Below are 25,669 nucleotides of genomic sequence, written 5' to 3' on the forward strand. Positions count from 1 at the left end.
AAATCAGCCATTACGACGTCACCAAGGCCCACCAAAATACATTTTAGTTGACTAAATGAACTGTAGATTTTGTTGACTAAAATCTTATGATATTTAGTCGACTAACACTATTCAAGAGACGAGACTATGACTAAAACTAAAATTTGCTGTCAAAATCAACACTGGCCATAAGGGACTAAAATTAAATGTCTATTATAGAATATTCTGATTCATTTTAGTCCCTTATGGCACTGTGTCCAAAACAGTGCCAAACAGTGGGTTGGGACCCATATGTGGGTCACAGATACATGTTTATGGGTCCTGAGTGAATACTCAATACTGTTGGTTTCCTATATTACTAATATTTAAAATATATATATATTAAAAAAAATAGTTGAAAACAAATTCAAAAGTATCTTTCAAAATAATTCCATTAAAGAATTGTTGGGAAAAATACAAGTGAAAAAAGCAGATCTACAAGCTCAGAACATGTCACACTGTAATACTGTATAGTGTTTTGTAGTTCAGCTATGGAGATCAGTTTGTAGAGCAGCTATTTTCACTGGTTTGGGTCTCAGGGATGTCGAGCTAAAAGGCCTTAATTATTGAACCGATAGGGGAATCAATCAATGAGACAATGCCACAAATTAAGTTAAAAAAGCTCAAAAGTAAATAAGTGGATCTGTTTTGTCTCTGTATTTGGACCACGTTCTGTCTACATTGTAGACAATGTACATACTACGGCCCTCATTTATCAATCGAGTGTAAAATCTGCCACAGATTCGAGTGCAGGTTTCGTAGTACACCCACGTCGCCACGGCATTTATAAAGTGATCGCAAACAGCTGATCCTTCTTCCTTAATTTCGTTCTGACTTTAATAAATGTCACGGCTGAAATCGATCTGGCACGCCCTAAGAAATCAAGCCTCGCCATCGTTTTTGCGACACAAACTCATGCAATACGATCCTTGGTTTCCGTGGTTACGTGTCTACGGTGGATTTTCTTTTTATGAAACAAAAACTTTATTATTAATAATACCCATTCTGGACGTGAACCCCTTTTGGTGTTTTAACTAAGCATTATGTTATGCTTTAGCTATTGCAAAATAGCAGACCTACAAGCTCATAGCACACTACGAGCTTGTAGGTCTGCTATTTTTGAAATATCGTAAAAATGCGGCACAAATCTTTGAATATATATTCTTTCAGAGCGAACGTTTTTTTTATTTCGACGTCAGGTCTAAATGGGTTAAGTTAACACGTGTTGACTGATGAGTCATGCTGCAGGTGAAACAGTGGGCGGTCGTTAACCGCACTTTAGAAGCTGCTGTTGTGGTTGTGAAGCCACGTTGTCGGAGCAAAGGATGCTGGGAGATGAGCACCTGTAGGCTAATGAGCTAAGCGAACAGCAGGTGCCCTCATTAGTCATTACACAGCTGTCAGGCTCAGTGACGCACGCACGCACACAACCGATAAAAAGTCGATTCATTATCTTTTTCTATAATGAATGGCCATAGTATCGCGCACGCACACACACACACACGCACGCACACAACCGATCAAAAGTCTATTCATTATCTTTTTCAAAAATGAATGGCCATAGTATCGCGCACGCACACACACACACACACACACACACACACACACACACACACACACACACAGCACACAGTAACGTCCAGTTGCCGATGCACCCCCTGCATCCAGGTTAGCCTCACTTTACGTCCAAACTATTACTCGACGTATAATTTTAACACCAATATATTTCACTGTGCAGTTTGTGAATTTAACACATTGATAAAGTTCCCTGCTGTGGTTGACAAAGCACATATTGTGAACGCCAAACGCAGCACATTAAAAATGCAAGAATGATGCAACTTCACCCAACCAAACGCACAGAGTCTACAGAACTACAGGCGTTGATGCGACCTTTGTCTCATGCCTGTGTCCATTTTGACAGCAAATTCTGATTTTGTCTTTTGTCTTATTCTTAGTTTCTTGTTTGCCAGACAGTCTCTCTTACCTGTAGCTCTTAGAAGGGCCTTGGTTTTCAACCAGAAACTCTTGAACCGTCTGAGAACAGAGGAAAAAAGGTCCAAAACATCACTTGAGTCATCGGTTCACACAACATATACCCATGATGCAACTGTTCATTGTTCTGCTCAGAAGCCATATCTTCCCGGCACCCTGAGCTTCTATTTTGAAAGAAATCCCGGCGCTGATTGTGTTAAGTGAAATTGAGGGCCGCCATGTGGCCGCCATGTGGCCGCCAGTTGCCCACATAATGGTCTAGTCCAGAGCCATAGAGCAAGACAGAGTACTGACAATTCCGTTCACTTCATGGGGCTTCAGTCCAATGGCGGCTCTTCTACACAGACTTCCATTGGCGAAGAGCATTGCGAATATAGGGACATGTCCTGGACGGGAAGTTGGCAGAAATGCATTGGACTCTCTGGCAACAGCCCAGCTTTAATGATCCTTAAATCCCTTTATTTTAGATTGTTGTCATAGTCATATAGTACAACGTAAACATTACAGAGACTTTATTTGTTACTGTACAATACTTCAAAACAGTTGTCATGTTGCAACACATGCCAGTAAAATGTCTCTCATTTGCGCCGCCATCGTTGAAAAACAATGTATTTCAAACTCCAGCTTGTCGCAGTTCAGGCTGCATGAACAGCGCTCGAGCGCTCGGTTTTCTGCCCCCCTCAATGTCGTAACTCTGTCTTGCTCTGTGGCTCTGGTCTACTCTTGATGATTTATTCATATATGGACACTCTTTCTCTCACCTCCACGAAGCTGAGGAGCTTCCCTGTCGATATCTCGAAACCCTTCTTGGCCCCCTCGCTCTTCCGTAGCTGACATTCCAGGACGGCCACCTTCTTCTGCAGCTCCTCTGTGTCCTCCTTCTTCTGCAGCTCCTCTGTGTCCTCCTGGGGAGCATAGCATGAATAGCATGAATAGATGCGTAGATCGAGGATATAACCTTATGATGAGCACTTTTACTTTTTACTGTATTATCTTGTGCCTATGTCTATGCACACGCACTTTTATGACCTATCGCATAGCACTTTAAACGCCTGCACTTTAATGGTTGTGTGCACCTTTTACTCTGGTATCCGCTATGTGAACTGTTTGTTGTCTGTACTGTTTCATTCATTGTTTAATGTACTGTCTATGCTGCAACCCAATTTGCCCTTCGGGGACACTAAATAAACTTGAACCTTGAACCTTGAACCTTGATGAAGAAAAAGAAGAGAGGAGGAGAAGGAGGAGGAGGAGAAGAAGGAGGGGGAGAAGGAGGAGGAGGAAGAGGAAGAAGAAATAATGATGGATCTAAAAGTAGGCCTACATAATGGCGATGATGGTACCCATAAAGACGGAAACTTTCTGTCTTAGTTGCACAAAAACTGCACAAAAACCCTGCATATAGCTGCCGTGTTTATTTTGTAATGGTAATTTATATCGTTGTTTTGTGTATTTTTGTGCAGCACGGTTGAGAGGTCTGGAAGGTACGGATAGGTATAATAAAGGGAAGGGAGTCAGCCTGGGGTATGTGGACATACAAAGGTGTGGTGGGCTATAGCACTGGCTTGTATAATCTGCTACAGGATTTCTGAATAGCCAACAATGATGGAGTAACGCGTTACTTATTACTCCTTATAAAAAGTAATATTACATTACCTATTACTTGGAATCAAGAGTAATATAGTTACATATTACTTTTTTTATACATACATTACTTTTCAATGATATGTAATATGTGCTATTTTTACAAAGTAAATTGGTATAATATTACTGTTTTGTCAGAGTAATACCTTACTTTACTCATTACTGGGAAAAGTTATATTACAGTAATATCTGAGTAATTAGCATAGACTGTAAAAAATATGGACAAAGCGTTCGCCGGGTCTAACATGGACGTAAAATGAAGCCTGTTATTCCTGCACTGTAAGCTGGCCATTGGCTGGCTCCGTTTTGGACCAGCTGGCCATTGGCTGCCCAGACAACGAGGCGGGACTTCCCCCCTTCTTCTCCGTTGGTTTTTATTTTGACTCGAGTGGGAGGGGAATCCCGATCATAGACTGTAACGGTAGCCACGCCCCTCAGAACATACGCGATGTTTTTTTTTCTTTATGGTCATTTTTTTAATTAATGGGACCATAATTTTCCAAAAAGAATATTATGACATGAGAAATGAGACTTTAAACTAGTGACTGGAAGAAGAAAGTATTCATGACCATGTTTATTAAGGTAATAGTCTAGGTGAAGTTGGGCCAAAATACATGGGCCTCTATGGAGCTATGGGGCTTTTTGGGTCCAGTCCAGCGCCACAACAGGCCATTATATGAACTACCGTTTTCAAATGAGGCTTCACGAAATATCTGGCTGACTGCCCCCCTGGTAATTAGTTACTGCCCAACACTGATCAACATATAGAGATAAAGGACTTTTGTATTGGCCGAGTCATGTCACTTCAGGCTATGGGCTCATGTCCCTTCAGGCTATGGGTGTCATTAAATATTTGCGTTTGCAATGGCTAAATATGGAAAATAATCACACCCGTGTGAAGTGAGGGGCAATCTTAATCATCTTAAACATCATTCCGGTAAATGGTAATACTCAATCTGGCCAATCAAAATTTGCGTCCTCACCTTCGTCTTCAATGTTTTTATTTACGCAATGTTTGCGTTTACACAAACACTCAAAGCCGGCCATTCATTGACAAGGCATTCAATGTTTGTGTTTGCACAAAGCTGGAGATAGGAAAATTATGAATTTCTATTGAATATCTTAGTTACAATTGAGTGAAATTGAGTTTTTTTTGTGGCTCACTGGCTGAGTCTAGGGGGTCGATTTAGGACTTCTATTTTACTTACTTCTATATTACTAATCTAATTACAGTATTATGATCTGGGGGCGTGTAGTATGTCATATTGCAATTTTGGGCATGTTAAGAAGCGCTTTTGACACCCCGCGGAGTGCGCAAAACGGCCTTGAATTAGTCATGGGTGTGTTTAAGGCGTGTTTGAGACGTACCCAATCAACATGTCCGTACTATTCTCTTTACCAGTCAGCTGATGTCACATACGGAATGCGCACTTTGGGGATCGTGGTATGACATTTCTTCAGGCTGGCACCATAGAAGACATGACATGCCTTTGTCACATTTGGGTTAATTATTCCTATTGCACTGCATGCTGTCACCTTTATGCCTCAAAAGAACAGACCCACCTTTCAGATCGGAATGGAATTGCGAGTAGATAGCAGCATATTGGCAAATTGCCAATCCATGCGTAATTAATTAATTCGATAACGATAGAACCATGTACCATACAGCGAATGAAAGCAAGATTCCTAAGGAATATGGAGATTTTTACATTTAATAAAACGGTTGAGAAATGAGAGAACCATGAGTGTTTATAGGCTAATATCAACGTTTTTTTATGAAAGACCAAACGGGCTGTGAACTTGAAGAGCTCAATCACCATCCCGACACGGAAGAAATATAGCCTAGTGCATGCATGTATATGCACTGTTGCACTTGCACACAGTAGCCTACACACGCTCTTTATTTGTTTCTATTGAAAAACACCAGTAAAATAACGTTTATTATATTTTATTTCATTCAAGTCACGACGAAGGAATGAGTTGAATGCGTGCTGCGTAATGCTGTGGCCCCGATGGTATGGTCTTCGCTGAGTTCGCTCGTAGCATTTTATTGAAGAAGACTTGAATCGGGTGTGATACAGCATATGAAAGCACATTTCCCACGGATTATGGAGATGTTTTTATTTATTTTTAAGGTTGAGAAATGAAAGAATTATGGCCGTTTCTAATCTCAACATTTTTCAAAAAAAGACGCAAAACTGCCATGTCTCATAGAAACAAGTAAATAGGTCTATAAAAATAAGCGCATATAACAGGGGTCTGTAACCTATTTTAAATGAAGTGCCATGTTTTTATTTTCTAAATAGTGAGTCTGCCATATCCAGATTAATTTGAATGACACCACATTAAAATAAAAAAACATTTTGATTGTCCACAAATATAAAGTTCTTCCTTCTTTTTAAATATGTTCTTGCACATTGTTATAATGATCATTATATATCCCCCTGCAGTCAGAGTTCATAGTTTTAATGAATGAATGTGATGCATTGTGAGCTGGTATAGATCTGCTATTTTCAAAAGTAATCTTTTTATTTAATTTTTGGATTAGCTGTCCTTAGTTGGGCAAATGCATTCATCTGGGGATCCTTGACATGGGAATGTGCTGTGTGAGGATCACTGGTTTAAACAACATTAGGAGAAAAGCCCAAATAACCACTTTAGAAACAAGAAAAACAACCACACAGAAAGCAACTTTACAGAAAAATAAGCCGCTTATAATAAACAGACATGGCAACACTCTACCAGCCTTCCAGAGCCGCTCAAGTGTCAAATCAAACAGTGCTTTTTGCGTTTATGAGGTGGTCAGACCCACGTCTAATCGTTATGCGCTGAGTGTCTTTAGGTCAAGGGGCTTAATAGCAAATTGCGCAAAGCGAAAATAATTAACATATGGACACTCCCACAATGCTAAAATATTCAGGACCGCGGTAAGCCATAATGTGTGTGCGTTCAACACGGGTCAGTGCGTTCAACACGGGCCGATATGCCTTTCATAATACGAATGTGCGCAGAGCGAGGCCAATTTATGTATTTCCATTGGTAAAACGCACCTTCAAAATCTACCCATAGCTCTCAATATATACATTGTCTTTTATTTGTAATAATAAAACAAACAGGGTAAACAAACAGATGAGAGAAAAACAACATAAACAAAGGAAGAAAAAAGAAAGACGCGACAGGAGAAGACAGATTTGATCGACAGTTGCAGGACCACTAGTATGTCGAAACTAAAGCCTGTAACCTGAACGCCGCGGGAGGGCTGCTGGATCCCACCCCACCCAGACCAGGCCAGGCGCTATATTGATGATTTTCATAATTTCAATAATTAAAGCTAATTAAATAATATGTCAACATTTTAATGACCTTTTTTCTTTTTCGTTTTTTGGGTATTCAGACAGCTGGCAATGGGTAAAACGCTCCCAAAAAATGTTTAGTCTCTGTGACACCTCTAGGAGCTGCAATCTGCATTCATAGATGTTCCTAGAAGCTTTGTGCATTGGTCGATTTGCCTGTCTACTTCCAGATTAGTTAGTCATTGCGACCAGGGTTTTTTTCAACCAATGACAAAGCTTCTAGGAACATCTTTGAATGCAGATTGCGGCCTTAGAGTATATATGAATAGAGAAGGCACCCGGAGGAAACCCTGAGGCGAAATGGACATAGTGGCCGAATTTGTCATTGCAGCTCGAGCCAGCGCTGGTCCGTTGACTATCATTGCGCACGTTCATGTGTTTGAGGCCATGACACGTGAACGAATGTTTCATACGTGAACGCGCACAAACGGCACAATGATAGTCAACGGCAGCGCGTTCATGTGTTTGAGGCCAATCCATCCCAGAATGCACTCTGTTCCTACACGGAAGGAGGAGTGAAATCGCCTCATGCGCTTTTGAGCAACTTAATGCAAGTGGATGGGAGGAGAACTCGGGTGTCTTCTCTATTCATATATACTCTAAGATTGTGGCCCCTAGATGTGTCACAGAGACTACCCATTGCTGGCTGTCTGAATACCAAAAAAAAAAAACACAAAAAAAAGCTCATTAAAATGTTCACATATTATTGCTTATAGCAGCTTTAAACAAAATAAAAAAACAATAAACAAATAAACAAATTTCACATGAACAATGTTGGTAAAACTAAGATATCTGAGGGGAAATATACATTGCATCGCGTTTTCATTACAAAACTGTGCTATTATGGTTGATCACACCCTTGTTATTGGCTAAAAGCCGCTCTACAATCCCCCTGATCCCTTTACTTCTTTCTTCTTTAATTCTGTCTTCTTTTCTGTTGGTAGTCATGGCTGCCAGTTCCCACCTGACATCATGTGTGAGTTCCGCCTGCTCCAGACCATGCTCAACGACTACTAGTTTGCATAATGTCTTCAGACTCGGATTTAAGTCCAGGATGTACGGTTTATTTGTGTCGATTGTGACAATGACACCATCTCCCACCACGCAACAGAACTTGTAAGCCATATCGAACGGTTCATTCACCTTGGGCTCAAACTTCTTCCAAGAGAAGGTCTCTTGATTGGATTTCCACACCTCATTGAAGTGCTGGTCCTCGTTGATACCTCCAACTATGTACAATTCTCCATTGTAGGCAAAGGCGGAATGATGGCGTCGTCCTTCTGGAAGAAGCTGTGCAGAAGGCTCGATCAGCCAGAGGTTTGTCTCCGCGTCAAACACTCTGATGGTGTTGTAGTAGTGCTCATCCCGGCACCCAGAGCCTCCAAATACAAACATCTTTGTCCCCAAGATGGTGGCAGTGTGTCCGTATGAAGCAGGCGGCTGAGTTCCACTGGTGTTAGTTAAAGACCAGACCATTGTGGTGATGTCCAACTTGTACATGTCATTAATGCATCCAGTCGCATTCCATCCTCCATGAATATACATGACCTTCCCCAGGACACAGGCTGAGTGGTAGCACCTCCCCTCCGGAACAGACCCAGAAACCCGGGGTTTAAACCATCTGCTGGCATCCACATCAAATGCATGAAGCACGTTGCAGTACTCAGGGTGGAGTGGGTCAGACACACGCGTACAACCTCCCCAGAGGTAGATAAGCTGTTGGAACCTACCGGTATGAGACCCACCCGTATAACCTCCCCAGAGGTAGATGGCATCTTCAACCAGAACAGTTAAGTGGCCGGAGCGCCATGACGGACCCTCGCGGTGACGTTTTCCTCTTCCTGGTGTCGTCACCGGGGGCAACGTCCTCCAGCGCAAAGACACTGTGTTGAAAACGTGAACATCAGCCTGATCAAAGCAGTACACCTTGTCTCCAACTGCAACAAATGGGATATGTGGGGATATCCACGGTCCTCCACTCAGACGCGGCATCCACCACAACATTTCTAGCAGCGTATAAAAGTATTGTGTTAATGTGTGTTCTACTTCTTATTGGTTCAGTGGCACAACTGACTCACAAAGTTAGACAAATCCACAAAGCCAAATCTGACACTGTCGATCGATTGATCGACAGCACAGTCACATCTTCTGGGAATCCTCTGTTCTACACAGCAGACAGTCTAGTCTGTTGCCCACCGATCTTCACAAGTTACTTAGAGCTGTTGCTATTCCTATATATAGAGTTCTGTGTCAGGCATGCCCAAATATGTAGTGTCGTGATGTCAGAACAGGCCAGCTCCATATATGGACATGTAGGGGTGATCAGGTCCAGAGCCTTGTGTTGTGTTGTGCTGGTTCTGGACAACGGGCTATCCGACGGTCTCGACACCGGGCACTGCACTCCCTGTGGGGGTGTGGAACGCGTGTGTCAATTTTGAAGTCGGTGGGGCGAACGGTTTTTGAGTTGCGTGGATTACATACGTACACACGTACAGGTACGTACACACAGAGACTTTGTGCATTTATAGATAGATTTAGCTATATTGTGGAATGGTGTTTATTTACCATATCGGATGCTTTCTATTTTTTTTAATCATATTTGAGTGTAATTATGTCTTTAATAAATTAAATAAATGTGTGTGTATAATGTGAAACATATGTCAGTGAAAAATATGTAAGAATAAATATAGATAGATACATATATAATATAAATATCTAGAGTTTAACCTTTGGAAACAGGCTGCTCATTTGAGCTTGGCTGTGTTTTACAATGTGGTCATTGTGGATCATTTTAATCGAAAAGTGGCAAAAACATGCATCAGGAGGCCCCGTTCATGACGTCATAATTTTAATAATTAATAATTATATAAAAAAAACAATCCCAATAAATCCAAAAGTAGTGTGAATACTTCCACAGCCTAATTACAAAAGGATAAACTATCAGTCTTATCCGAAATCTGTCAATCTTTGTCAACTCAGCACGTGTTGACAACGCATTGTAAACAGAAACAGAAGCCGTGTGTGTGTCACACCAAAAGTGGTGACCTATAGAATCCTGTACATTAGAATCATCACGCGATCCTCACCCCTACACAGCTGTCATTAATTAATGGTCTTGATTGCCTATGCGTTCAAGTTATACAGGGTGAAAACCGTGAAATGCACAGGCTCATCTTACATCGCTGCTGGCTGCCACTGCAGGCAACATGCACATTTCCAAGAAAGTTGTATCAGGGCACACTACTTGTCTAACAATTTGGATTATAGTTTGCTCACTTTGCTGCTGCTGGTCAATTTGAGAAAAAAAGGTAAGGTACTGGAGCTCTCTCCCTTTCTCGATCTCTCTCCCTTTCTCTCTGTCTCCCTCCCTCGCTGGGGTGAAGACGTGCGTGCTCTCTCTCTCTCTTCTCTCTCTCCCCCCCTCCCTCCCTGGGGTGTGTGGGGGGGAGATTAGTTGCGCTGCCTTCTCCAGTAGCGGTGCAGAACCGAGAGTGATATACTTCTCCAGTAAGCGGTGCAGGACCGAGAGAGTGACACATTATTTTGGATGTAAACTGCGCAACTTTTAGCTTTTTTGATCGGTTTTGCGGATCGGTGAATTTTGCTCCAGGGAGGCCCCTGGAGACTCGGGGCCCGTTTCAATTGAAACGATTGAAACATATATAAGGCCGCCACTGCAGACATGGTAGTATGTATAATTAATAATGTATAATAATTAAGGCTGTCAAAAATAACGCGTTAATGGCATTAATCAATTGCGTTAATTAATTGCGTTAAAATATTTAACGCAATTAACGCATGTTAGTGTTCCCCCTAACATGTGCCCGTGCGCGCGGCTCAGGAACGTCCAGAGCATAACAAATCTGTCACTGTGTAGCACACAGTCATGATTGAACAACACCAGAGAGATAGCTTGTGTATTGTAGTTTGGTTGCAAAGTGGTTTGATTCTGTAACTCTGTTGCGTTACTTTGTCTGCCTAGCAAAGCCCCATTAGGCTACACTGCGCACACACACACACACACACACACACACACACTACTAGTGTTAGCTATCAGCGTGCTGCAAGAATCACTCGGGTCCGTCGCAACTTGTGGACATTTTGAAAATGAATTAATTAATGTTAGCCGGACAATGTTTGTCCGGCTGGTTTCGTTTTGTCCTACGCGATTACGTGAATCAGCATGGCTGCGCCTGCAGTAGGCTATTACCAAAACAAACACATGGTACTTTTGTGTCGCACATGGAAAGCAACTGAAAACGACCATGGATATATTAAAGACAGTTCTCCTGTGCTGCTGTGCACCGCGGAGATAATGCGCAACTCCAGGTACGAACCAAAACACTGACTGAAGCTGATTCACGACTAACTATCTCCAGACTAGTCCTGCAGTCCCGCAATGAAGGAGAGACAATCTCGCCTCTCACTACAGTCCACTACAATGCCATTCTAGCCTTAAAACCTACATTTATATGTTATTCAATAATTACTTTAGCGCAAAATATAGGCTTTTCTAAACCAAGCCCTGTTTCCAAAAATGCTTATGTGCCATTATTGTATTTTGTGAATTTCAATTAACTATAGTCTACAGTTTAACCCATTGCTTCTCAGCTATTTTAATTTCAAGGACCCCAAATTAAATTGATAGAAAGTAGCCTAGGCCATTTTATTATGATTTTCATCTCTGGACTGGGACTCCAGTCTCCATTCATCCATCCATCCATCTTCAACCGCTTATCCCTAGTCGGGTCGCGGGGGCAACAGCTCCACCAGAGTGTTCCAGACTTCCCTCTCCAGAGCAACATTAGTGACTTCCTCCTGGGGGACCGCAGTCTACATGGCCAAAAGCCAGTGTTGATTTAACTCAAAGTGTAGGCTAGGCCTACAAATGCTCACATCACATCATGTCTATACTAAATGCATTAGAAAACAAAAATCATTCAAAAACAAATGTATATCCGCTTTCTGTCATTTATATTTCCATTTCCACAACAATAAACAGGAAAACATGGCATATTTTGGACATAGTTCGAATGGTGATTAATCATGATTAAATTAATTTTGAAGCTGTGATTAATCTGATTAAAAATTGTAATCATTTGACAGCCCTAATAATAATATAAAAATAATGTATATATATATTATAAATAATGTATGATAAGTATGTATAATTTAGATGATGATTTGAATCGAATATTTAGGATAAGTCATGGAAGGGGAAAATAGAAAGCAGATCTAGAACCTCACAACACGTCGCAGCGTGACGCGTTTGCGAGCTTGTAGAGAGTCTAGACAAAAATCCGGCCCGGACATTTTCACGGAATTTTGCCCAGACTGGCCCACCACAACCAGCGAGCAGATACTCTACTGACAAATAGTTGAAATACACGCCCTTAACACACCACCAACATTTACAGTGCAACATAACTGATACACAACCAACAGACAACTAATTGTTGTCAGAGGGTTGGCCCACCGGGCATATGCCATGCAGTCCACCCTTTCCAGTATGGCCAGTCCACCCTGGGAGACCGTCTGCAACGGTGCGTCCTCATGTCTAAAATGTCCTCTAAAGCCAGTGGTTCCCAAACTTTTTCATTGACACTGATGAGCCCCGCGGACCCCTCTTTAGAAAAGATATGCCAGGGACACACCCCGTGAGAGAAGATTTTTATGGCTCTAGCAATGATTCTCAAACTGTTTGATCTCAAGGACCCCCAGTTTGACATGCATATTAGTCTACAGACCCCACATTTAATGACATTTCCATCTCTGAGACCCCCGATTGATATAGTAAAATCAATGTTAATTTAACTCTGAGAGTTACAGACCCATAAAGGCTCCATTTGGTTCCAAACTATCATTTAGCTGGGGACCCCCTGGAACTCCCTCAAGGACCCCTGGGGGTCCCCGAACCCCACTTTGGAAACCACTGATCCTAGCCTGCATCCTCTTACCTTGCTGCCCGGGGGCGTCTGCTCCTGCAGCCTGTTACCTTGCTGCCCGGGGGCGTCTGCTCCTGCAGCCTGTTACCTTGCTGCCCGGGGGCGTCTGCTCCTGCAGCCTGTTACCTTGCTGCCCGGGGGCGTCTGCTCCTGCAGCCTGTTACCTTGCTGCCCGGGGGCGTCTGCTCCTGCAGCCTGTTAACTTGCTGCCCGGGGGCGTCTGCTCCTGCAGCCTGTTAACTTGCTGCCCGGGGGCGTCTGCTCCTGCAGCCTGTTACCTTGCTGCCCGGGGGCGTCTGCTCCTGCAGCCTGTTAACTTGCTGCCCGGGGGCGTCTGCTCCTGCAGCCTGTTAACTTGCTGCCCGGGGGCGTCTGCTCCTGCAGCCTGTTAACTTGCTGCCCGGGGGCGTCTGCTCCTGCAGCCTGTTAACTTGCTGCCCGGGGGCGTCTGCGCATGGAGCCTGTTACCTTGCTGCCCGGGGGCGTCTGCTCCTGCAGCCTGTTACCTTGCTGCCCGGGGGCGTCTGCGCATGGAGCCTGTTATACCTTGCTGCCCGGGGGCAGAGCCGGATTAACCCTGCTGAGGGCCCCCGGGCTGGACCAAATTTGAGGGCCCCCCTTGGGGCGCGCAGCGTAGCCCCGCATATCGCGATTCATTTTTTGGGCTATTTTGTTTTCATTTTAGGGTACCCAGGCCCAATGTTCCCTCTAAAGAAATTCGGTCTGAGCAAACATTCAAAACCTCCTGAGCAGACATCAGCAACTACTGAGCAATCATACATCACCTTGACACCAACTATCCAAACGTTAGATAATGCGAAATGAGCGCCCCTCACTTCACACAGGTGTGATTTTTTTCTTTTTTCCAAATTGATTTTGGTATACGAGTGAAAAGTTACATAAGCAAGTTACAACATTTTTATTTTATATCAAGGTGGTAGGCTAGCAATTTTAGGAATATTCAGTTAGTCTACATATCAGTGGTTCTCAACTTTTTCAGGCTGTGGTCCCCCACAGTAGGCTAATCATTTGAACTGGGGACCCCCCACCCAGACAAGCAACAGAATGGTTCCACAGATAAATATTGTGAAAATAGCCAATCTACAAACTCGTTGTGAACTTGTAGATCGGCTATTTGCACAATTGTTTCTTTATTATTTAATAATCTGGCCAATGTTTGACCAGTTTTTATAGCATGCATGGTTTGCTGATTACTTTTGATGCAGTAATGGTATTTTTCTTGTAGAGCCTTTGAGGTATTATAGAAGTCTTAAAAGTCCTTAAATTGTCACTTTCACTGTCATCTGGGGTCCCCCTAACCTGACGCTGCCAGATCCAAGAAGCTTGCTACACAAATTTGTTTCACAGCTTATTGGGATCTGGGATCGCGGAAGCAAATTCAATGACGGGGCTGTTCCTTTTTATCAAGATACTTGGTAGATGATTGGATGGGACCGTCTGTCTATCACCGTGTGGGCGTGCAAACACAACCAATCATATTGACGTGTCTATATAGCTTCACATCCGGTTTCGCACATATCCCGCCCTTAGCTCACGCTGATTGGTTCGGTACGGAACGGATTTTTGTCATCTCAACTCCCTGAGAGATCCCAGATGAGTGCTGTGTTGGGGAACATGGTTACCCAATACCGCCCCCATCTGGCAGCGTCAGGTTAGGGTCCCCCACCTCCAAATCATGTGGGGACCCACAGGTTGAGAATGACTGATATATGAATACTCAATTGTGCATTACATGGGGGGCATGAGAAAACGTAAACACTTTATTGGGACACACACACACACACACACACACACACACACACACACACACACACACACACACACACACACACACACACACACACACATACACACTAAAACGAGTTTTTTTAGTGTGTCTTTGAACTCCTAGTTTCTCAGATTGTCGAACGTCAGCAGCCCCTTATGGCCCCTACTACGCCAGCTATGGGCTACTATTATCAGTAGCTCTACATAGCAGAGGGATTGATTGAAGAAAGATGTATTAACAGATTGGAGAATTACAAAGAGGTTCCATATGGGACTAGACCGCTAGAGATTAATGTTAGCTTCCACGTGTTGTTTCATTCACAAGTGAACCGGACTGGAGGCTTGTTGTGCTGTAGTGATAACCACGTTAGCTATCCAGCTAATGCAACGCTAACGTTAGTTCCCCTCTCGTTGTTGTTTTTTATCCACACTTCCATCCGTTCGCGTTTTAAATCGAAATGTCCCATCAACGCACGGGTCCAAGGCGCAACGCGATCTTATGGTTCTTGGGGTTTCATTAACACGGACTGCACTGCTGCAGCACTGCTGCCTGCTCTGCTGTCTCCAGACTCTCCACCTCTATCTACACTTCTACAGAACTCGCCGGAGTCGCCGCGCATACGGCGCAGTCATACACAAGAGGAGAGGAGAGGATACCAAAGAGTCAAAAAAGGAGGGGAGGAGACCTGTCTGTCGCCTCGCCTGTGTAATCTAAATAAACTGTTAAGTAAATAGAAATAAAGTTTCACACATTTCACTTGAATTGGATTTCAATACTTTACAATAAAAAAAAAAGAAAAAAAAAAGTTATAATATAAAAATAAAAATAAATCTTTAATATTTTTCGGGGGGCCCCCTAGCTGTGGGCCCCCGGGCTTCAGCCCACCCTAGCCCAATGGTTAATCCGGCTCTGCCCGGGGGCGTCTGCTCCTGCAGCCTGTTACCTTACTGCCCGGGGGCGTCTGCTCCTGCAGCCTCTGGCTCTTCTGCTCGGCGATCTCGGCCTCCAGGAGGTGGATCACCTCCTCGTAGTCCATCTCCATCCCTCGGGTGTGTTTCTGAGCCTCCTCCGCCAGCTGGATCCGGCTCCGCAGGGCCCGGCTCTCCTCCACGCCGGCTTTCACCTCCTACCGACCGCACGGGGGGGGGGGGGGGGGGGTACCATGAATTCAAGGCTTTGTGGAGTGTGTAATTGATAGAAAATAAGTAATTAAAGAAGAATTACATGCTAGAAGGCTTTCTTACCTTTATTTGTAGTTGTTACGTCCCCACCAAAGAGGTCCAGGTGTTATTTTGTGCAAAAGTGCATTATTGGCTATTTTCCCTAATATAAGCCCTCAATGGGGGTTTGGGTTTTTGTGCTAATTCGCTTCTTTACTACTTATTTTGATGGAAATAAGTTATTTCCCTCGAAATAAGTAGTAAAGTGTGCCGCTTGGGATACTATTTACATTATGAAGAGAGGGTATATACAAAAACAATTTATTTTTGAGCGATGGAAATAAGCGAATTAGCACAACACCCCAATGCCCCATTAATTTCAATGCAATTCAATTAAATTCATTGAGGGCTCATGGTAGGGGAAATAGCCAATAATGCGCTTTTGCACAAAATAACACCTGGACCTCTTTGGTGGGGACGTAACAACTACAAATAAAGGTAGGAAAGCCTTCTAGCAAGGAATTCTCCTTTAAGATGTTCCCAACATTTTACTAAGCAGCATGCTAAGCAAAACCCCTCGTAGTATACAAGAGCCCCAGTGGGACATTTAATCACATTAAGTTGAGTCCCACTATACAAAACCTGAACTGAACTTTACAGACGGGGTGAAATGGTTAATTTGGGGCATTTTTACTTTCTTCAAGTTTCAGCCTCTCAAACGCACTTAGTAAGTTCTTTCCACCACTGCAAATGCGATTCTCACCTTTAGTGTTTGTAAGTATAGTGAATAGGTGAATGCCATGAGTCATAGCGCTGCTGCTACAGCCATTAAAAATAACACAATGCCACTCAGCAAGACAACTGCAGCTGTTCTCTTTTCATGTTCGCTCTTATGTAACTCCTCAATTAGTGGAGAAATGAGAGCAGGCTGGAGAACCTGCTGTCTTCAGTGTTTACTGTGATACAGCACGGTCCTTCTGAAACCATGAGTAATACATGTACTGTACTGCTGTCCTACTGTCTGTCTCTCCTTCTCAGCTGTCCTGCTGTCTGTCTCTGTCTCTCTTTCTCAGTTATCCTGCTGTCTGTCTCTCCTTCACTGTCTCCCTCTCAGCTTTCCTGCTGTCTGTCTCTCCTACACTGTCTCCCTCTCAGCTGTCCTACTGTCTGTCTCTCCTACACTGTCTCCCTCTCAGCTTTCCTGCTGTCTCCCTCTCCTACACTGTCTCCCTCTCAGCTGTCCTACTGTCTGTCTCTCCTACACTGTCTCCCTCTCAGCTGTCCTGCTGTCTCCCTCTCCTACACTGTCTCCCTCTCAGCTGTCCTACTGTCTGTCTCTCCTACACTGTCTCCCTCTCAGCTGTCCTGCTGTCTGTCTCTCCTACACTGTCTCCCTCTCAGCTGTCCTACTGTCTGTCTCTCCTACACTGTCTCCCTCTCAGCTGTCCTACTGTCTCTCTCCTACACTGTCTCCCTCTCAGCTGTCCTACTGTCTGTCTCTCCTACACTGTCTCCCCCTCAGCTGTCCTATACTGTCTGTCTCTCCTACACTGTCTGTCTCTCAGCTGTCCTACTGTCTGTCTCTCCTACACTGTCTCCCTCTCAGCTGTCCTACTGTCTCTCTCCTACACTGTCTCCCTCTCAGCTGTGCTACTGTCTGTCTCTCCTACACTGTCTCCCTCTCAGCTGTCCTACTGTCTGTCTCTCCTACACTGTCTCCCTCTCAGCTGTCCTACTGTCTGTCTCTCCTACACTGTCTCCCTCTCAGCTGTCCTGCTGTCTGTCTCTCCTACACTGTCTGTCTCTCCTACACTGTCTCCCTCTCAGCTGTCCTGCTGTCTGTCTCTCCTACACTGTCTGTCTCTCCTACACTGTCTCCCTCTCAGCTGTCCTACTGTCTGTCTCTCCTACACTGTCTCCCTCTCAGCTGTCCTACTGTCTCCCTCTCAGCTGTCCTACTGTCTGTCTCTCCTACACTGTCTCCTTCTCAGCTGTCCTGCTGTCTGTCTCTCCTACACTGTCTGTCTCTCCTACACTGTCTCCCTCTCAGCTGTCCTACTGTCTGTCTATCCTACACTGTCTCCCTCTCAGCTGTCCTACTGTCTCCTTCTCAGCTGTCCTACTGTCTGTCTCTCCTACACTGTCGGTCTCTCCTACACTGTCTCCCTCTCAGCTGTCCTACTGTCTGTCTCTCCTACACTGTCTCCCTCTCAGCTGTCCTACTGTCTGTCTATCCTACACTGTCTCCTTCTCAGCTGTCCTACTGTCTGTCTCTCCTACACTGTCGGTCTCTCCTACACTGTCTCCCTCTCAGCTGTCCTACTGTCTGTCTATCCTACACTGTCTCCTTCTCAGCTGTCCTACTGTCTGTCTCTCCTACACTGTCTCCCTCTCAGCTGTCCTACTGTCGGTCTCTCCTACACTGTCTCCCTCTCAGCTGTCCTACTGTCTGTCTCTCCTACACTGTCTCCCCCTCAGCTGTCCTATACTGTCTATCTCTCCTACACTGTCTCCCTCTCAGCTGTCCTACTGTCTGTCTCTCCTACACTGTCTCCCTCTCAGCTGTCCTACTGTCTGTCTCTCCTACACTGTCTCCCTCTCAGCTGTCCTGCTGTCTGTCTCTCCTACACTGTCTCCCTCTCAGCTGTCCTACTGTCTGTCTCTCCTACACTGTCTCCCTCTCAGCTGTCCTACTGTCTGTCTCTCCTACACTGTCTCCTTCTCAGCTGTTCTGCTGTCTGTTTCTCCTACACTGTCTCCCTCTCAGCTGTCCTGCTGTCTGTCTCTCCTACACTGTCTCCCTCTCAGCTGTCCTACTGTCTGTCTCTCCTACACTGTCTCCTTCTCAGCTGTTCTGCTGTCTGTCTCTCCTACACTGTCTCCCTCTCAGCTGTCCTACTGTCTGTCTCTCCTACACTGTCTCCTTCTCAGCTGTCCTACTGTCTGTCTCTCCTACACTGTCTCCTTCTCAGCTGTCCTACTGTCTGTCTCTCCTACACTGTCTCCCCCTCAGCTGTCCTGCTGTCTGTTTCTCCTACACTGTCTCCCTCTCAGCTGTCCTGCTGTCTGTCTCTCCTACACTGTCTCCCTCTCAGCTGTCCTACTGTCTGTCTCTCCTACACTGTCTCCTTCTCAGCTGTTCTGCTGTCTGTCTCTCCTACACTGTCTCCCTCTCAGCTGTCCTACTGTCTGTCTCTCCTACACTGTCTCCTTCTCAGCTGTCCTACTGTCTGTCTCTCCTACACTGTCTCCTTCTCAGCTGTCCTACTGTCTGTCTCTCCTACACTGTCTCCCCCTCAGCTGTCCTACTGTCTGTCTCTCCTACACTGTCTCCCTCTCAGCTGTCCTACTGTCTGTCTCTCCTACACTGTCTCCCCCTCAGCTGTCCTATACTGTCTGTCTCTCCTACACTGTCTCCCTCTCAGCTGTCCTACTGTCTGTCTCTCCTACACTGTCTCCCTCTCAGCTGTCCTACTGTCTCCCTCTCAGCTGTCCTACTGTCTGTCTCTCAGCTGTCCTACTGTCTGTCTATCCTACACTGTCTCCCTCTCAGCTGTCCTACTGTCTCCCTCTCAGCTGTCCTACTGTCTGTCTCTCCTACACTGTCTCCCTCTCAGCTGTCCTACTGTCTGTCTCTCCTACACTATCTCCCTCTCAGCTGTCCTACTGTCTGTCTCTCCTACACTGTCTCCCTCTCAGCTGTCCTACTGTCTGTCTCTCCTACACTGTCTCCCTCTCAGCTGTCCTACTGTCTGTCTCTCCTACACTATCTCCCTCTCAGCTGTCCTACTGTCTGTCTCTCCTACACTGTCTCCCTCTCAACTACTGTGTGAGTTAGTTAATAAATAACAGAGCAGTATAGATTTACTGTCCACTCTCCAGATAAACATCTCGCTAATGAGTTTCCGCTCCGTCTGTCACACAGTGTCAGATACAGAGACCGAACCAGCTCATTATATCCGCTGTTTTTGACACATTTTGAAAATAAAAAACCTTTGTCAGTTTAATATATTTTCAAGTGGTGCATTTATATTCAGGGGTCCATGACATGACAATGTATTGGTACCACTACATCACTGCTCCTTATAGGCTACTGCATATAGGATTAAATGCACAGCTTCCACAACCAGGTGTGTGAGCAGGCCTGTCTTTTTGGTTTTTGAGTGGTGCAACCACTCCTATACGGAGCATTGTGTGTCTCTGCTGTGGCTGTGTCCGAGCACGGAAATAGCGTTTGGTTGTGTCACTGTTGTGCAGCCTAATACACACACGCGCACACACGCACACACGCACACACACACGCACGCACACACACGCACACACGCACACACGCACACACACGCACGCACACACGCACACACACACACGCACACGCGCACACACACACACACACACACACACACACACACACACACAAACTGTATATAAGATTTCGGGGTGTGACAGTACATTACAGTGACAGTACAGTAGAGGGACCCCCCCACACGGTAACTCTGTCATTTCTCGACCGTTTCGGACGCGGGGGCGGCTCGCCGGAACCGGCCCGGCCCCCTGTGCTCGTTCCTGTGGGTCCGGATGTTCAGGGGACCCCCACGCGGAGTTGCACCACTCACTTCACACAGGTGTGATTTTCTATCTCTCCCCCCCTCTCTCGGTTTCTCTGGCTTTGTGTGTGTATTGCGTGTGTGTGTGTGTGTTGCGTGCGCTGCTGCCCATTTCCAAACCCACTCGGGCTTTTCATGAAGTGCTTTGTGCTCTTCGTGAAGTGCTTTGTGCTCTTCAACGAGATGCTCAACTTCTCAGCGGTGACCATGTCAGTCTACTCTAAAAGGACACAGCACTGCTCAAAGGGTGCAAAGACCATGGTGGCACGCACGCACGCACGCAACGCACGCACGCAACGCACGCACGCACACACACACTTACACACTTACATAACTCCTACCTAACATTAACCTGCGTGCCTGGTGGTATCAGGTGGAGGTTACTCACACGCCGCATGGTTGTTCCGTCAGCCCCCTCAAAGTAACGTGTAGCCGTCTGACCCCGGGGTCAACGATACGGAGGCCCGCGGCAGGTGTAAAGAGTTCTGTTTACAGTGTAAATTACATAAGAGGAAATGCTGGTATAGGAGTTACAGTATACACTGCATGCTGCTGTCAGAGGAGCTCTGCACCTGGGGGGGGGGGGGGGAGAGCGTTGATTTCATCGACTAAATGCCGTTATGTGACGAAGAATGGAAACTAAATGAAAACTATAAGCTATATGATGACTAAAACTAAGACTAAATATATCGACAATTTCGTCAACAAATAAAAACTGGAATAAAATGTCAGGAAGGGACTAGTGGACAAGAGATCCAGTATAAGTCATTTTACACTTGGTTGCATGTTGAAAATAGCCGATCTACAGATCGGCTATTTTCAGCAAGTGTAAAATCAGCCAAATTATTTTTTTTAGTCGACTAAATCAACTGTAGATTTAGTCGACTAAAATCGCATGACATTTAGTCGACTAAAACTAGACTAAACACTAAAACATTCCAGGTGACTAAAATGTGACTAAAACTAAATGAGAACTATTCAAAAGACCAATGACCGACTAAAATCAAATTTTGCTGCCAAAAACAACACTGCTGGGAGAACAGCGTTGATTTCGGTCGACTAATGCCATTATTATGACGAAGAATGTCCCGCGACTACCTTTTCCCCCCTGACGAAAACTACATGGAAACTGAATGAACACCCGAGCTGTGATGGCTAAAACTATACTGTATAAAAGGGCCTTGCAAACGTGAAACGATGGAACGCAGGTGATGTTGTTGCCTGGATGGGTGGCGCAACAACGCAAGCGTAAAAAAAAATCACACCCGTGTGAACTGAGTGGTGCAACTCCCCCCAACACACCTCTCTCTCTCATTAGCAGGCAACTGCACAATAACAGTGCATCACTATCCCTCGCTCTGTTTCTTGCTACAACAGCGCCCCTACTGGTAGTTCATAGTCATATACTGGTGCTCATTAACGTCACATAGGTGGGTGAACAACACATAGGCGCATAGGTGAACACATAGGTGAACACGGGAACATTGCTGTTCCTTGGAGTGGTTGCGCCACTCAAAAAGCTAAAACAGAATCCAGGTCCGGTGAGTCGCGGGCGTGTGCACGTAACGAGAATGCGCGCAACACACTCACGTAAATACGCACGTAAATACGCGTCGCAGCACGACGCGTTGTGAGCTTGTAGATCGGTCATTTACAGCAATTACGCCATTACGACGGCATCGAGGCCCGCCAAAATACATTTTAGTCGACCAAATCAACTGTAGATTTAGTCGACTATAAGATCTTATGATATTTAAAACTAGAATATATCTCAAACTAGACAAACACTGAAACTTTCCAGGTGACAAAAATGTGGAAATTAAAAAAAAAGAGGGCGACGAAACGATACATTTCTCCCCACCATTACCATTATTTTGAAAAAAGAACCTATTAGGGATGAAACATGGGTTCGTGTGAACCAGAAATGGGTCACTATTGTTTGTGAAACAGTGTTAGTGGACATTACATAAGACCCAGAGCTTGTAAAGGTTACACCCTCATGCTGCTGCAATTAGAAGAGCTAGCTCACCTGGGGAGCCGCGCACTGTTCCATTGACACAGTGGCAACACGAACCCTGACATGGATACTACGAATCCCATGATGCCGCGGGGCGACTGAGATTGGGTGGCATGCAAGCAGCCCCCCCCCCCCCCCCTCCCCCCGCCTCCTCCACCAGGAAACAGCGGTATAAAGTAAAGTAACTAATTACTCACTCGCAGTATTCAATTCATTTCCTCATAAGTTCTATGCGAGTTAACATGTGCATTGCTGCATTAAACTATTTAGGACGACGTTGTTCTACATCAGCATACTGGAATAGCAAGAACTTTCTTTTCTTTTTAAATTAATATTTGAAGTTTTTTCAGAAAACTTAGGTCAGGATTTAGATGGATTTTTTTTAGAATCTGCCTCAGGTCTAAATGGGTTAACCCATTTTGGGCGGGAACCCCTTTTGGTGTTTTAAACATTATGTTATAATTTAGCTATTGAAAAAATAGCAGATCTATAAGGTCATAAGGTCATAAGGTCACAATCACAAGGAGCTTGTAGGTCTGTTATTTTTGAAAAAGAAGAATCTTTAAAAAATGTGAGGTCAAGCCTAAATGGGTTGACCTATAGTGAAATGAAAAATATATTTTTCACACTTTTATCCGTGTTCATCATATGGGCATACCTAACAATAGATGCCAAAACAATGGGAAAAGATTGTGTATTTTTATATCAAAAGTCCATGAAAATCAGATTTTAATGACTTCCTTTGAAGGAAAACGTGATGCGTGATTGGTGTTGTCGAGCCCCGCACGAATGGAAGTGAGTGAAATGTTGTTCCCATCGCTGCGCGTCTGTCCAAACACAGCTGCTTCTGATTACAGAACTACTCCGTTTTTAATCTCATTCAAGGTGACATGAATCATCATCATACTATAATTCAGTCTATGTCTGTCTGTGTGTGTGTGTGTGTGTGTGTGTGTGTGTGTGTGTGTGTGTCACTGTGACTGCTGTAGCTCCTCAATGCCTGCACCAATCACTCCGATTTGACACATTAATGATTAATAATGAATTTATTAGTGAATTAAAAATGCGAAAATGCACCCGGGCGCAGTACCCCCCACGGCCAAAAGGGGGGGGGGGGTATCTCACAACGGGTAAGGGCTAGTAAATATAATACAATGTGATTATTGTGAGATATGCAATGATGATTATGATTATTATGATTGCACCATCCCTAGTTGGAAGTCAATTGGTGGGCACACACACACGCGTGCACGCGCAGGCACGCACGCGTCGCACACACACACGCGCGAGCACACGCGCACAGCCGCACACACATGCACGCACGCGCACACACACACACACACACTTTTGCACCCTATTAGATAGGTTTGTCAGATAGATGTCCAGTATTGTATTGCACAAGAAAATAATAAATCCAGTGGGGAACAATTAATGAGGCCTCGCGGTCTCTCCTCAGAGACAAAGCGGCAGTCGGGTGATAGGTCACGTGCATCGACAGAACTGTGCTGCCATTTGTGAACAAGATGAGGTTCCACGTATGATTGCACGCACGCACGCACGCACGCACAGACAGACAGACAGACAGACACTACAGCGGATGTCATATTTACTTGTGAGAGGAGATGTAGGTCACTCTGTGTGAAATGTTTAAATAACACACATCACACAAAACACACACACACACACACGCACACGGACGGACGGACGGGGGCACGGCCAAATACATATAATTTTCAGCGACCCCGTGTTTTTTCTGTGAATGTTTCACCACTGATAGAAGTGATATTATATATAATAACAACACAGGGGTTTTTCAGAAGACCGTTAGGATTCAGAAGACAATTTCAGAAAGGGCCTCGGGGTCTTAAAAGCACCTTTGATGAATGGCATTTTTCCCCTTATTTTCTTTTCTTTCTTCTTTTAACCCTGAAGCCGGAAATAAGCCGACCTTACACTTAACAAAGCTCACAACACGTTGCTCTTCGGCGTGTTGTTGTGAGCCTGTATATAGATCGGCTATTTTGGGTACGCAAGACCGGAAATGTCCCTTATTATGAGGACCGGGAAAATGGTCCTCACAATGGGCCTGATTCATTAACGCGTTTCCGCTGATATATTGCCGTGACGCTGGCGGAAAGGCATTTACGTGGATTTCCCACATTAATTTGGAATTCATGGAAATGGCCGTGAACTTGACGCTGTCTTTGGTTGGTCGGAAATTCCGCTAAATGCTACGGGAGCTCTTTAGGTGGCGGAGAAATTTGCGGAAGCATACACTAGCGTATAGATTTATTCAGAAGGCTTTAGTCTTCATGCTGAATCAATAAATTGTTCCCAAATCTCAGATAAAATATGTAGGCATGTGTCCCCAACATATTGGTCGATCAGCACATAAAAAAACGATATATATATATATAAAAGCCGAGTGCACTTGTATGCCTAAATGCATGCATTCTAGAGGCAAGTTAGCCTATAGAGTCCCATAAGGAAACTGCCCCTGCAAGCCCCGACACCTTTTATTTTATTTATTAGGATATTTCTATAGCATGCCATGCGCGATTGCGCTGCTCACTGGACAGCCTTCTCTAGGCTACTCGCAGTGCAACGCGTTGTGAGCTTGTAGATCGGCTCTCGCGGACTGCATGTTAAAAAACAAACTCACAATTATAATAAGAACATAGGCCTACACTTATCTGCATTTTGCACTGTACGAATCTAACGTTGTTTCGGTGTGTGTGTGTGTGTGTGTGGGGGGGGGGGGGGGGGGGGCAGACAGCAGCGTGCTGCCGATCCGATTCACATTGGAAAATGAATAGGGCTAATTAGCCCTATATAAAAAATAGAAGACCACATTTATAGCCTAATGAATGCAGCGTGTTTGAAAGTCGGCCAGTCATATCAGTTTTAAACCAGCTCACCTCCACTCGTGAACATGACGGACAGACAGACAGAATTTATAATAATGTATATTGATATTGATCACATGGATGCCACACACAGAAACAGAATAGTTTAACTCACTGGATAAACTCACTGGATTATAATTTCTTCAGACAAGAGGATCCCAGGCCTATAATATATTTACTTATGGGCTACTGTTCTTTATCGCGCAACAGTGTCGAGGGCCCATATGCAGCCCCCCTCCCT

General features: G+C 44.7%; 1 protein-coding gene across 1 annotated transcript in view; it reads right to left on the reverse strand.

The window, feature by feature from the left end:
- Nucleotides 1-25,669, reverse strand: part of stxbp4 (syntaxin binding protein 4) — a gene marked incomplete at both ends in the record, with an annotated part of 114,931 nt that overhangs the window by 14,251 nt on the left and 75,011 nt on the right. The window contains 3 exons of the mRNA XM_083786757.1: nt 2,003-2,052; nt 2,772-2,905; nt 15,690-15,867. Of these exons, the coding sequence (XP_083642883.1) occupies nt 2,003-2,052; nt 2,772-2,905; nt 15,690-15,867 (362 nt within the window). The remainder of the gene's footprint in view (nt 1-2,002; nt 2,053-2,771; nt 2,906-15,689; nt 15,868-25,669) is intronic.

This window comes from Protomyctophum parallelum (assembly GCF_964188405.1).
Source record: "Protomyctophum parallelum genome assembly, chromosome: 17".
Classification (NCBI taxonomy): Eukaryota; Metazoa; Chordata; class Actinopteri; order Myctophiformes; family Myctophidae; genus Protomyctophum; species Protomyctophum parallelum.